Source organism: Coregonus clupeaformis, chromosome 33, assembly GCF_020615455.1.
Source record: "Coregonus clupeaformis isolate EN_2021a chromosome 33, ASM2061545v1, whole genome shotgun sequence".
NCBI lineage: Eukaryota > Metazoa > Chordata > Actinopteri > Salmoniformes > Salmonidae > Coregonus > Coregonus clupeaformis.
This window is the reverse complement of record NC_059224.1, coordinates 19,919,072-19,933,840: the sequence shown is the minus strand read 5'-3', so window position 1 is coordinate 19,933,840 and position 14,769 is coordinate 19,919,072. Positions and strand designations below refer to the sequence as shown.

The window sequence follows — 14,769 nt, the reverse complement described above, 5'->3', positions numbered from 1 at the left end:
GTTTGTTGGTGATGTGGACACCAAGGAACTTTAAACTCTCGACCCGCTCCACTACAGCCCCGTCGATGTTAATGGGGGCCTGTTCAGCCCACCTTTTCCTGTAGTCCACGATCAGCTCCTTTGTCTTGCTCACATTGAGGGAGAGGTTGTTGTCCTGGCACCACACGGCCAGGTCTCTGACCTCCTCCCTATAGGCTGTCTCATCGTTGTCGGTGATCAGGCCTCCCACTGTTGTGTCGTCAGCAAACTTAATGATGGTATTGGAGTCGTGTTTGGCCACGCAGTCGTGGGTGAACAGGGAGTACAGGAAGGGACTAAGCACGCACCCGAGGGGCCCCAGTGTTGAGGATCAGAGTGGCAGACGTGATGTTGCCTACCCTTACAACCTGGGGGCAGCCCGTCAGGGAGTCCAGGATCCAGTTGCAGAGGGAGGTGTTTAGTCCCAGGGTCCTTAGCTTAGTGATGAGCTTTGTGGGCACTATGGTGTTGAACGCTGAGCTGTAATCAATGAACAGCATTCTCACATAGGTGTTCCTTTTGTCCAGGTGGGAAAGGGCAGTGTGGAGTGCGACTGAGATTGCGTCATCTGTGGATCTGTTGAGGCGCTATGTGAATTGGAGTGGGTCTAGGGTATCCGGGATGATGCTGTTGATGTGAGCCATGACCAGCCTTTCAAAGCACTTCATGGCTACCAACGTGAGGGCTACAGGGCGGTAATCATTTAGACAGGTTACCTTCTCTTCCTTGGGCACAGGGACTATGGTGGTCTGCTTGAAACATGTAGGTATTACAGACTCGGTCAGGGAGAGGTTGAAAATGTCAGTGAAGACACTTGCCAGTTGATCCGCGCATGCTTTGAGTACACGTCCTGGTAATCCGTCTTGCCCCGCGGCTTTGTGAATGTTGCCCGTTTAAAGGTCTTGCTCACATCGGCTACCGAGAGTGTTATCACACAGACGTCCGGAACAGCTGGTGCGCTCATGCATGCTTCAGTGTTGCTTGCCTCGAAGCGAGCATAAAAGGCATTTAGCTCGTCTGGTAGGCTCGCGTCACTGGGCAGCTCGCGGCTGGGGTTTCCCTTTGTAGTCCGTAATAGTTTTCAAGCCCTGCCACATCCGACGAGTGTCAGAGCCGGTGTAGTAGGATTCAATCTTAATCCTGTATTGACGCTTTGCCTGTTTGATGGTTCATCTGAGGGCGTAGCCGGATTTCTTAGAAGCGTCCAGATTAGTGTCCCGCTCCTTGAAAGCGGCAGCTCTAGCCTTTAGCTCGATGCGGATGTTGCCTGTAATCCATGGCTTCTGGTTGGATATGTACAGTTGAAGTCGGAAGTTTACATACACCTTAACCAAATACATTTAAACTCAGTTTTTCACAATTCCTGACATTTCATCCTAGTAAAAATTCCCTGTTTTAGGTCAGTTAGGATCACCACTTTATTTTAAGAATGTGAAATGTCAGAATAATAGTAGAGAGAATGATTTATTTCAGCTTTTATTTCTTTCATCACATTCCCAGTGGGTCAGAAGTTTACATACACTCAATTAGTATTTGGTAGCATTGCCATTAAATTGTTTAACATGGGTCAAACATGTCGGGTAACCTTCCACAAGCTTCCCACAATATGTTGGTTGAATTTTGGCCCATTCCTCCTGACAGAGCTGGTGTAACTGAGTCAGGATTGTAGGCCTCCTTGCTCGCACATGCCTTTTCAGTTCTGCCCACACATTTTCTATAGGATTGAGGTCAGGGCTTTGTGATGGCCACTCCAATACCTTGACTTTGTTGTTCTTAAGCCATTTTGCCACAACTTTGGAAGTATGCTTGGGGTCATTGTCCAGTTGGAAGACCCATTTGCGACCAAGCTTTAACTTCCTGACTGATGTCTTGAGATGTTGCTTCAATATATCCACATAATTTTCCTTCCTCGTGATGCCATCTATTTTGTGAAGTGCACCAGTCCCTCCAGCAGCAAAGCACCCCCACAGCATGATGCTGCCACCCCCGTGCTTCACGGTTGGGATGGTGTTCTTCGGCTTGCAAGTAGCCCCCTTTTTCCTCCAAACATAATGATGGTCATTATGGCCAAACAGTTCTAGTTTTGTTTAATCAGACCAGTCGACATTTCTCCAAAAGGTACGATCTGGCTTTTTTATGGCGGTTTTGGAGCAGTGGCTTCTTCCTTGCTGAGCGGCCTTTCAGGTTATGACGATATAGGACTTGTTTTTCTGTGGATATAGATACTTTTGTACCTGTTCCCTCCAGCATCTTCACAAGGTCCTTTGCTGTTGTTCTGGGATTTATTTGTACTTTTCGCACCAAAGTACGCGTCTCCTTCCTGAGCAGTATGACAGCTGCGTGGTCCCATGGTGTATTACTTGTGTCATGCACAAAGTAGATGTCCTAACCGACTTGCCAAAACGATAGTTTGTTAACAAGAGTGGTTGAAAACCGAGTTTTAATGACTCCATCCTAAGTGTATGTAAACTTCCGACTTCAACTGTATGTACGGTCACTGTGGGGACGACATCGTCAATGCACTTATTGATGAAGCCGATGACTGAGGTGGTATACTCCTCAATGCCATTGGATGAATCCCGGAACATATTCCAGTCTGTGCTAGCAAAACAGTCCTGTAGCGTAGCATCCGCGTTATCTGACTACTTCCGTATTGTGCGAGGTACTTCCTGCTTTAGTTTTTGCTTGTAAGCAGGAATCAGGAGGATAGAATTATGGTCAGATTTGCCAAATGGAGGGCGAGGGAGAGCTTTGTATGCATCTTTGTGTGGAATAAAAGGTGGTCTAGAGTTGTTTTTCCTCTGGTTGCACATGTGACATGCTGGTAGAAATTAGGTCAGTAAGTTTGCTTGCATTAAAGTCCCCGGCCACTAGGAGCGTCGCATCTGGATAAGCATTTTCTTGTTTGCTTATGGCCTTATACAGCTCGTTGAGTGCGGTCTTAGTGCCAGCATCGGTTTGTGGTGGTAAATAGACGGCTACGAATAATATAGATGAGAACTCTCTTCGCAGATAGTGTGGTCTACAGTTTATCATAAGGTACTCTACCTCAGGCGAGCAATACCTTGAGACTTCTTTAATATTAGACATTGCGCACCAGCTGTTATTGACAAATAGACACACACCCCCGCCCCTCATCTTACCAGACGTAGCTTCTCTGTCCTGCCAATGCATGGAAAACCCTGCCAGCTAACAAAATAGCACAGTTGGTTAGGGGCCTGTAAAACGGCAGCCATCCCCTCCGGCGCCAATATGGTCAAGTGCACAAAAGAAAGACCTAGCAAAGCTGCAGCTGGCTCAAAACAGAGCAGCACGCCTTTCCCTTAACTGCACAAACAGAAATAACATCCTAAATCACACTGGCATGCCAGTCTTTTCTGGTTGTGGGTTGACAAGAGATTAACTGCTTATCTTCTAGTTTTCATGAGAAATATTACTGTGATGAAAACTCCAGCTTGTCTGCATAATCAAATAACATTCAGCTTAGACACCCATACATACCCCACAAGACATGCCCCCAGGGGTCTCTTCACAGTCCCCAAGTCCAAAATCAATTCACGGCAACGCACAGTATTATACAGAGCCATGATAACATGGAACTCCCAACTCCAATTACAGCAAAATTACCTTTAACAATCTCATGAAACGGCGGGGACTGTGAGGGGACAAACACAGACACACTAACACACATTATTTTGTTGTCGTTGTATTGTTTGTATAATTTTTGGGTTTCGTTGTTTGTATATCATTGTATTTTAAATTTGTGACTGTCCTGTCTATCAGTATTTTGTTACTTGTCATGTTTTGTGTTTTTTGTACACACCAGGAAGAGTAGCTGATGCTTCTGCAAAAGCTAATGGGGACCCAAATAAATAAACAAATGCTGCTTAGAAGTTAACCCAATGAGTCCCACCATCGCAACAGCGTGATTTAGGACTTACCCCTTTTACATTTTAGTCATTTAGCAGACACAATTGGGGTTAGGTGCTTTGCTCAAGGGCACATTGACAGATTTACCTAGTCAGCTCAGAGATTAGAACCAGAGACCTTTCGGTTACTGGACCAACCGCTAGGCAACCTGCCGCCTTTTAAACATTGTGTGTTTGAGCTACAGACTTATGGGTTGTACCATTGGATTCATCGATTTCTTTTGCATCCACTAGTCTGTGTGAGGCTGAGCTAAAGAAGTGTTTGTGATACGGATCCAGAAGGGGCCTGGGGCCGGGTCATTTTTACAAAAACATCTGTAGAGCTACAAACTATTAAAATCTATCTATGAAAAGCTGAGACTCTCACGAACATGCACGTGTAACATGTTTTGCTCTAAGACACTCACAAGCTACACAAGCGTCGTTAAAAGGGGTTCTTCTACATATAAGATCATAGGAAATCCAAGGACCTAGAGTCTATAATGCTGTAACAGGCTCACATAGTTGCTGTCACAAACTTCAAACTCCACACAGTGGTCACTGACTAGTTGGATATTAATTTCCCACTGAGCATACCCCTTCTGTACTTACAGCATTCATATAAATTCATTTTTATCAGGTTTTTGCTTTGGTGGACCTTATTTCTATTATTGACATTTGTCAATAAAAAACTCATGAATGCAACTGTTTATGTCGAATAGTTTTATGTTCTACTTGTAGCCCTGGTTGTCCTGAAAATAACATGGTAAATCATTTCATTGTGAGGCTAAATAAAGGGGCTGGACATGCAGATAAATGGAAGTCAGATAAATGAAAAGCCGATTTTTGCTGAGGGCTCGGGACTGATAGGTTTAACACACTTCAATAATGCAACATGGCATGTAGAAATGTTGAAACTGTTCATTACTGTTCGCAAAACAATGTCCATACAGGCTAGAACACTTTTACAATGCAAGACTATACCGGTAGCTTCCAGCTTTAATTGTAGGCTAACTTTCCTTGCCAGCTTACAGCTGAAGCAAACAATTCACTACCCTAGTGGTCCTCTGTAGCTCAGCTGGTAGAGCACGGCGCTTGAAACGCAAAAGGTAGTGGGTTCGATCCCCGGGACCACCCATACACAAAAATGTATGCACGCATGACTGTAAGTCGCTTTGGATAAAAGCGTCTGCTAAATGGCATATTATTATTATTATTATTAGTACTTTGTTTATGATAATATGATAACCATAACAAAAAATATGCTAATTGTAAAGCTGTTTGTCACCCAAAACTTTATTAATTCACTTAGACTCCCTCGCCAACAAAAACAAATTCACTTCTTCGTCTACCTTGCCTCCAGTCTGGTTTCCACTAGATTCCATAGCCATGTTCTGCCTCAGTGAATGATGTCATTACTTTCTTAAAGAGACAGCACACACTTTTATAAAAGAAGAGATTGCTTCTTCTATGCAAATGTTGTTAATCAGTACAATAAAATAATCCAAGCAGTTGCCAATCAAATAAGTCCTAAATGGGAGGGATTGTTTGTCATCTGTAGCCTCATGAAATCAGCTACAAGCTCAATAATTCAATGCATGCAGACACTCCTATTGAATAATATGCATTCACCTGTTTTGTGAATAGACCTAGGCTACATCTTGTTTATCATAAAGATTCACCATTCAAATAAATTATTACCATTGTTGTTTTGTAGTTAGATTGTTTTTACCAAAGTCAAATTGATTGTATAATTGATTCATTATTGCATCCATGGCTGTCCCCAAAATTTTTTAAATACTACATTTTCAAATGTAATGACATTGAACTCAAAAGATGCCCAACACATTGAACACAGCAGAAGCTGAGTTTATATGTCTGGATCAAGTGCCATTCTGTGACTTTGGCTAATACGCCTTTGTTTTTGTTATTGAGTATCGTGATACTAAACCTGGCATCGAAGTAAAGATCCTGGTATTGTGACAACACTAACCCTAACAAGCACATTCTATCATAAAAGCTAACAAGTACAGTCGTGGTCAAAAGTTGAGAATGACAAATATTAATTTTCACAAAGTCTGCTGCCTCAGTTTTTATGATGGCAATTTGCATATACTCCAGAATGTTATGAAGAGTGATCAGATGAATTGCAATTAATTGCAAAGTCCCTCTTTGCCATGAAAATGAACTTAATCCCAAAAAAACATTGCCACTGCATTTCAGCCCTGCCACAAAAGGACCAGCTGACATCATGTCAGTGATTCTCTCGTTAACACAGGTGAGAGTGTTGACGAGGACAAGGCTGGAGGTCATGCTGATTGAGTTAGAATAACAGACTGGAAGCTTTAAAAGGAGGGTGGTGCTTGAAATCATTGTTCTTCCTCTGTTAACCATGGTTAACTGCAAGGAAACGCGTGCGTCATCATTGCTTTGCACAAAAAGGGCTTCACAGGCAAGGATATTGCTGCTAGTAAGATTGCACATAAATCAACCATTTATCGGATCATCAAGAACTTCAAGGAGAGAGGTTCAATTGTTGTGAAGAAAGTCCAGCAAGCGCCAGGACCGTCTCCTAAAGTTGATTCAGCTGCGGGATCGGGGCACCACCAGTGCAGATCTTGCTCAGGAATGGCAGCAGGCAGGTGTGCATCTGCACGCACAGTGAGGCGAAGACTTTTGGAGGATGGCCTGGTGTCAAGAAGGGCAGCGAGGAAGCCACTTCTCTCCAGGAAAAACATCAGGGACAGACTGATATTCTGCAAAAGGTATAGGGATTGGACTGCTGAGGACTGGGGTAAAGTCATTTTCTCTGATGAATCCCCTTTTGATTGTTTGGGGCATCCGGAAAAAAGCTTGTCCGGAGAAGACAAAGTGCGCGCTACAATTAGTCCTGTGTCATGCCAACAGTAAAGCATCCTGAGACCATTCATGTGTGGGGTTGCTTCTCAGCCAAGGGAGTGGACTCACTCACAATTTTGCCTAAGAACACAGCCATGAATAAAGAATGGTACCAACACATCCTCAGAGAGCAACTTCTCCCAACCATCCAAGAACAGTTTGGTGACGAACAATGCCTTAGCCAGCATGATGGAGCACCTTGCCATAAGGCAAAAGTGATAACTAAGTGGCTCGGGGAACAAAACATCGACATTTTGGGTCCATGGCCAGGAAACTCCCCAGACCTTAATCCCATTGAGAACTTGTGGTCAATCCTCAAGAGGCGGGTGAACAAACAAAACCCCACAAATTCTGACAAACTCCAAGCATTGATTATGCAAGAATGGGCTGCCATCAGTCAGGATGTGGCCCAGAAGTTAATTGACAGCATGCCAGGGGGGATTGCAGAGGTCTTGAAAAAGAAGGGTCAACACTGCAAATATTGACTCTTTGCATAAACGTAATGTAAATGTCAATAAAAGCCTTTGACACTTATGGAATGCTTGTAATTAAACTTCACTATACCATAGTAACATCTGACAAAAATATCTAAAAACACTGAAGCAGCAAACTTTGTGAAGACCAATACTTGTGTCATTCTCAAAACGTTTGACCACAACTGTACAGTGTCTCTAATAAACTGTAAAAACTGCAACGGAGACCAAACAGGTGGCGGCGCATTCAACCCCTTCACTCACATATAGCCATATTAGGCATACTAGCAAGAATGCATAACGCTCCCTTCTCAGCGACCATGCCCACTCTCTCTCCAGACTTCACTATTAAAGCCACAGCTGGCATCCCTGGCACCCTCTCCTTACCAGTCAATCCTACTGCTTAAACACACACACCAACCAGATATTACAGAAAGGAACACAACTGATGGGAAAAGGGGGGTATTTCAAGGAATACGCATTGTTCTTATAAAACAGTCCCTCCAAGAATCCCTATGAAACTTATGTCCTTAGTCACCGGGTCTTAAAGAATTATAATCTTAGCGAGGTAAAAACAACAGCATGTGTTTATCGCCATGGGAACCAAGCTAACTTGCAAATAATTCTCGGCGGGCTTGAAAACATTTTTTGCCCTGACAAAATAATATAGCTAAACACGTCATAAGCGAATAAAAAAATATGAAAGCGGAATAAGATCTGGTAGGTAAGACCCTGAAATGACAAGCTAGAAGACGAGAGGACTTTTCATCGATACCAACAGTACTGAACTTCCCATGACAAGCCACCCATAGCACCATAACCCAGTCAACCAAACACATTCCTCCACTACTCTCATTTGCACTTTATCACTTGTTAAACACTCTTTGGCAATAAGTTCAGTTTGCAGAGGTATCTAGAATTCTGTCAAGACAAGCTGTTGGCCCTAATGTACATGCCAGAGATACAGTATATTATGTAAATGAAGCATAATACCAGGAGTGATGCTATGATGCGACTCATCAACAATGTTGTTGAATCATTTCCATTTCAGAACTGTGCTGATTTAAAAACCTCAGCAGTCTCTGTGTCACTCACCATTCCCACACGCGGAGGGACTTGTCGTCTGACGTGCTGACGAAACGGCGGTTCTCATCCACGAACGTGATGGTGTTGACCGCGCCCAGGTGACGGTCATACTCCTGAACCACCTCCCCTGTCCTCGCATCCCACTGAGAGAGCGAGAGAAAGGGGTGAGAGAGGGAGAGAGAGAAAATAAGTCAATTAATACAAATTGAAAACAGGTTAAACACACAGCTATGGGAATAATAATTACACAACACACTCCTGTCACAGACAAACACTAGAACACACACCAATAGTACAGTTTAATTAGGGGGCAGACGATTGCCCGTTTACAGACACATTGATTTATTCCAGGAGCAGTTTAATTATTTTCCAGCGAAGGGACTGTTCCCAGTGAGTTGTTATCTTTCACAGATCTCTCTTTCTGTTCTTTCTTTCTCTGTCCTGTCCTCGCTCTCTACATTTTTCCTTGTTCTAGTCTCACACTACACAGGAGCCCACGGAGCATGAAATACAATCCTGTCTCATACTGAGCAGCCTCTAGGTAGAGTGTGTGTGTGTGTGTGTGTGATGACAGTACTTGAACGATCTTCTTATCAGACATGCCGGCCACGAACAGGTTCTGCTTGTCCTCGTCTGGGTTGAACTTGACGCAGTACGGCACCTTCCTGTTGGTGAAGCGGGAGATGCACTGGCCTGTGGAGGGACAGTTTACACGTTTCAGAACAACCCCCACTGACTGTCTGCAACACACAGTGTCTTCATTATACTGCAGAAACCATATATTTACATATTAGAATTAATAGAATCTCTGTGGCAGAAACACCACCAACAGCCAGCCATAACTTGCCGGTGTGGCATTCTGTCAATCCAATCAGATTTGTATATTCAATGCAATCGATGATGAGAAAAATCCTCATTACAATAGGTCATTTTCAATTTGTCAATACAAGTTGACTAAATGTCAATGGAATGGGCCCTAACCCTACAGCTCAGTGACTAGTAAACAAGGTGCTATGACAATTCAGCGGTCCTTCAGAGCAACAAGTGGAGGATTAGTTTCTGTACTGCCCTCTGCTGGGGGAGCAGAGACCCTCCCTGCTCCTTGTGGTAGAACCAACATCTACCAGTGGAGGCTGCTTAGGGGAGGACGGCTCATAATAATGGCTGGAATGGAGTCAATGGAGTGGTATCAAATAAGTGGTTTCCATGCGTTTGATACCACTCCATTTCTATCTTCGTGGGGAGCAGAGACCCTCCATAGTCCTTATGGTAGAACCCACAGACAACACATTTCTATCTGAATGTCCCACAATGCTGGCCACCTTCAGCAGGCCACAACAACTGACATGCTTCTCTGACTATGTTAAGCAAGTAATCGTGACAGCTTTATTCGTGGCATTTCTATCATGGCCACGACTGTCCTGTTCAGTGAAAGTCCCCAGGCCTGGGCTGCATTCAGAAGGCTGCAACGTTGTGGAACGTTCGTGGCATTTCTATCCTGGTCACCACAACCGCGGCAGGACCGACCTGTCTCTGTGTCCCAGAGTTTGAGGTAGCGGTCGTAGGCTGCACTCATGTACTGAGTCCCAGTGTTGTTGAAGCAGATATCCCGCACCGCTTTACTGTGGCCTGGAGGGAGACAAGAGAGAAACACTCACACATTACATATGCACATATTCTTCCTGTTCTGTTATTCTGTCATAGCCCCCTGATCCCACTGCCTGTCAGATCACATTGTTGGAATATCCTCTCCCTCTATCCTCTCCCTCTATCCTCTCCCCATCCTCTCTCCTCTCTCTCTCTATCCATCCCTCTCTCCATCCCTCTCTCTATCCTCTCTCTCTCTCTCAACTCATCTCTTCCCCCTGGTCTCCACTTATTCCTACCTCCATCCCTCTCTCTCATCCCCTCCCCTATGTGTGTTCTGGAGATGATTAATATGACGGTGAAACATTTTGAAATGACCCTTTAAGACCGCCTTTTATCAGCGCTACACTGTTACCGTGGCGATAACATGGTCCGTCGAGGCTAGTCTGCATGTCCACCAGCCAGGCCTTCCCATGGCTCACCTGGCTAGAGCTGCCTGGCTAGAGCTGCCTGGCTAGAGCTGCCTGGCTAGAGCTGCCTGGCTAGAGCTGCCTGGCTAGAGCTGCCTGGCTAGAGCGCACCTCCCTCCTATCTCTCTCAAGAGCATTGGTGGCTGTGGCACAAATCCCAACAACATTAAAAGGCTGTGTTTTTTTCTCATTATGCTGCTTTATTGAGATCACAATGAGTAAGATAAGAGATAAGACAAGGGCAGGCACAGTGAATTGGGTTTCGATATGCAATGAAGGGCAACATAAAAAATGTCCCCCCTTCAAATCAATGAGAGAAAAAAAAGAGGGAAAGAGCGTAGTTCCTTGTTGATGTATTAAATAAGTAAAGACTATATTGGGCAGCATGTTGATAATGGGCCTGATTCAGTACTATGCCATTACTGTAACGGCACAGACTCCTAGTCTAAACCCCACAGACCTGGCACTCATACAGGCTCCATTCCAAAAAACACACGCACTCTCCATACCTCTATTTCGACTCTTTCTTGCCCTCTGTTCCCCTCTCTACATCCCCCTCTCCCTCCCAGGGCTGTTGAATTATACATGGTGTTTGAGGGAGCTGACAGGCAGAACCCCGGCTGAGGGAAAACAATCTCCTCTGACAGCCCCTCCTGGAGGGAGGGAGGGTCCTAATACCCAGCCTGGAGGGAGGGAGGGTAGGTCCCAATACCCAGTCTGGAGGGAGGGAGGGTCCCAATACCCAGTCTGGAGGGAGGGAGGGTAGGTCCCAATACCCAGCCTGGAGGGAGGGAGGGTAGGTCCCAATACCCAGCCTGGAGGGAGGGAGGGTAGGTCCCAATACCCAGCCTGGAGGGAGGGAGGGTAGGTCCCAATACCCAGCCTGGAGGGGAGGGAGGGAGGGTAGGTCCCAATACCCAGCCTGGAGGGAGGGAGGGTAGGTCCCAATACCCAGCCTGGAGGGAGGGAGGGAGGGTAGGTCCCAATACCCAGCCTGGAGGGAGGGAGGGTAGGTCCCAATACCCAGTCTGGAGGGAGGGAGGGTAGGTCCCAATACCCAGCCTGGAGGGAGGGAGGGTAGGTCCCAATACCCAGTCTGGAGGGAGGGAGGGTAGGTCCCAATACCCAGCCTGGAGGGAGGGAGGGAGGGTAGGTCCCAATACCCAGTCTGGAGGGAGGGAGGGTAGGTCCCAATACCCAGTCTGGAGGGAGGGAGGGTAGGTCCCAATACCCAGCCTGGAGGGAGGGAGGGTAGGTCCCAATACCCAGTCTGGAGGGAGGGAGGGAGGGTAGGTCCCAATACCCAGCCTGGAGGGAGGGAGGGTAGGTCCCAATACCCAGCCTGGAGGGAGGGAGGGAGGGTAGGTCCCAATACCCAGCCTGGAGGGAGGGAGGGTAGGTCCCAATACCCAGCCTGGAGGGAGGGAGGGAGTGTCCCAATACCCAGTCTGGAGGGAGGGAGGGTAGGTCCCAATACCCAGTCTGGAGGGAGGGAGGGTAGGTCCCAATACCCAGTCTGGAGGGAGGGAGGGTAGGTCCCAATACCCAGCCTGGAGGGAGGGAGGGTAGGTCCCAATACCCAGCCTGGAGGGAGGGAGGGTAGGTCCCAATACCCAGCCTGGAGGGAGGGAGGGAGGGTAGGTCCCAATACCCAGTCTGGAGGGAGGGAGGGTAGGTCCCAATACCCAGTCTGGAGGGAGGGAGGGTAGGTCCCAATACCCAGTCTGGAGGGAGGGAGGGTCCCAATACCCAGCCTGGAGGGAGGGAGGGTAGGTCCCAATACCTAGTCTGGAGGGAGGGAGGGTCACAATACCCAGTCTGGAGGGAGGGAGGGTAGGTCCCAATACCCAGCCTGGAGGGGGGGAGGGTAGGTCCCAATACCCAGCCTGGAGGGAGGGAGGGTAGGTCCCAATACCCAGCCTGGAGGGAGGGAGGGTAGGTCCCAATACCCAGTCTGGAGGGAGGGAGGGTCCCAATACCCAGCCTGGAGGGAGGGAGGGTAGGTCCCAATACCCAGTCTGGAGGGAGGGAGGGTAGGTCCCAATACCCAGTCTGGAGGGAGGGAGGGTAGGTCCCAATACCCAGCCTGGAGGGAGGGAGGGTAGGTCCCAATACCCAGCCTGGAGGGAGGGAGGGTAGGTCCCAATACCCAGCCTGGAGGGAGGGAGGGTAGGTCCCAATACCCAGCCTGGAGGGAGGGAGGGTAGGTCCCAATACCCAGTCTGGAGGGAGGGAGGGTAGGTCCCAATACCCAGTCTGGAGGGAGGGAGGGTAGGTCCCAATACCCAGCCTGGAGGGAGGGAGGGTAGGTCCCAATACCCAGTCTGGAGGGAGGGAGGGTAGGTCCCAATACCCAGCCTGGAGGGAGGGAGGGTAGGTCCCAATACCCAGCCTGGAGGGAGGGAGGGTCCCAATACCCAGCCTGGAGGGAGGGAGGGTCCCAATACCCAGTCTGGAGGGAGGGAGGGTCCCAATACCCAGCCTGGAGGGAGGGAGGGTAGGTCCCAATACCCAGTCTGGAGGGAGGGAGGGTCCCAATACCCAGTCTGGAGGGAGGGAGGGTAGGTCCCAATACCCAGCCTGGAGGGAGGGAGGGTCCCAATACCCAGCCTGGAGGGAGGGAGGGTAGGTCCCAATACCCAGCCTGGAGGGAGGGAGGGTAGGTCCCAATACCCAGCCTGGAGGGAGGGAGGGTAGGTCCCAATACCCAGTCTGGAGGGAAGGAGGGTCCCAATACCCAGCTGCATGCCACTGTCTAGTCAAATCCTATCCTCAACGCTCAGCGGAACCTTCACATACCATTAACATTAACTGAGCACTAAATTAAAGGGATACTTTGGGATTTTAGCAATGAGGCCCTTTATCTACAGTTGAAGTCGGAAGTTTACATACACCTTAGCCAAATACATTTAAACTCAGTTTTTCACATTTCCTGACATTTCATCCTAGTAGAAATTCCATGTCTTAGGTCAGTTAGGATCACCAATTTATTTTAAGAACGTGAAATGTCAGAATAATAGTAGAGAGAATTATTTCTTTCAGCTTTTATTTATTTCATCACATTCCCAGTGGGTCAGAAGTTTACATACACTCAATTAGTATTTGGTAGCATTGCCTTTCAATTGTTTAACTTGGGTCAAACGTTTTGGGTAGCCTTCCACAAGCTTCCCACAATAAGTTGGGTGAATTCTGGCCCATTCCTCATGCCAGAGCTGGTGTAACTGAGTCAGGTTTGTAGGCCTCCTTGCTCTCACACGCCTTTTCAGTTCTGCCCACACATTTATAGGATTGAGGTCAGGGCTTTGTGATGGCCACTCCAATACCTTGACTTTGTTGTCCTTAAGCCATTTTGCCACAACTTTGGAAGTATGCTTGGGGTCATTGTCCATTTGGAAGACCCATTTGCGACCAAGCTTTAACTTCCTGACTGATGTCTTGAGATGTTGCTTCAATATATCCACATAATTTTTCTTCCTCATGATGCCATCTATTTTGTGAAGTGCACCAGTCCCTCCTGCAGCAAAGCACCTCCACAGCATGATGCTGCCACCCCCGTGCTTCACGGTTGGGATGGTTTTCTACGGCTTGCAAGCCACCCCCTTTTCCTCCAAACATAACAATGGTCATTATGTCCAAACAATTCTATTTTTGTTTCATCAGTCCAGTGGACATTACTCCAAAAAGTACGATCTTTGTCCCCATGTGCAGTTGCAAACCGTAGTCTGGCTTTTTTAAGGCGGTTTTGGAGCAGTGGCTTCTTCCTTGCTGAGGATCTGTCTGTAAACAATTGTTGGAAGAATGACTTGTGTCATGCACAAAGTAGATGTCCTAATCGACTTGCCAAAACTATAGTTTGTTAACAAGACATTTGTGGAGTGGTTGAAAAACGAGTTTTAATGACTCCAACCTAAGTGTATGTAAACTTCAGACTTCAACTGTACATGCTAGCAGATACCCATAGACTTAGAGTCATTGCGCTAATGCTAGTTAGCATTGGCTTGCGAAACAACATTCAACTTCCTTCATACTGGACACAGAGACACACAAATGGTATCTACGAGTTCATCTGGCTCTGGGGAAGTTTATAAAGGGCCTCATTGCCAAAATCCTGAAGTATCCCTTTAACGTTCCATTTCCATTCAGAACATATACCAGAAGTCTGAGGCCATTTTAAATCTACTCCACGTCTTTACACCCCCACCCCGAATAGTGTCAGCCCACGTTCCATTAACGTTCTATTCATTCTGAATTAGCATTCTGACTCAACATCAAGAGTTGAGGAATAGTTGGAAACAGGGTAATGAGATGTGTCTCTCTCTGACCACGTGG

At 46.9% G+C, this 14,769-nt stretch overlaps 1 protein-coding gene across 1 annotated transcript in view; it reads right to left on the bottom strand.

Annotated features, from left to right (window-relative positions):
- LOC121548767 (pre-mRNA-processing factor 17-like) overlaps window positions 1-14,769 on the bottom strand; it is a 55,411-nt gene that overhangs the window by 20,651 nt on the left and 19,991 nt on the right. Inside the window, exons 10-12 of the mRNA XM_041860314.1 lie at window positions 9,911-10,012; window positions 8,961-9,076; window positions 8,393-8,526 (exon numbers count right to left, since the gene is read on the bottom strand). Of these exons, the coding sequence (XP_041716248.1) occupies window positions 8,393-8,526; window positions 8,961-9,076; window positions 9,911-10,012 (352 nt within the window). The remainder of the gene's footprint in view (window positions 1-8,392; window positions 8,527-8,960; window positions 9,077-9,910; window positions 10,013-14,769) is intronic.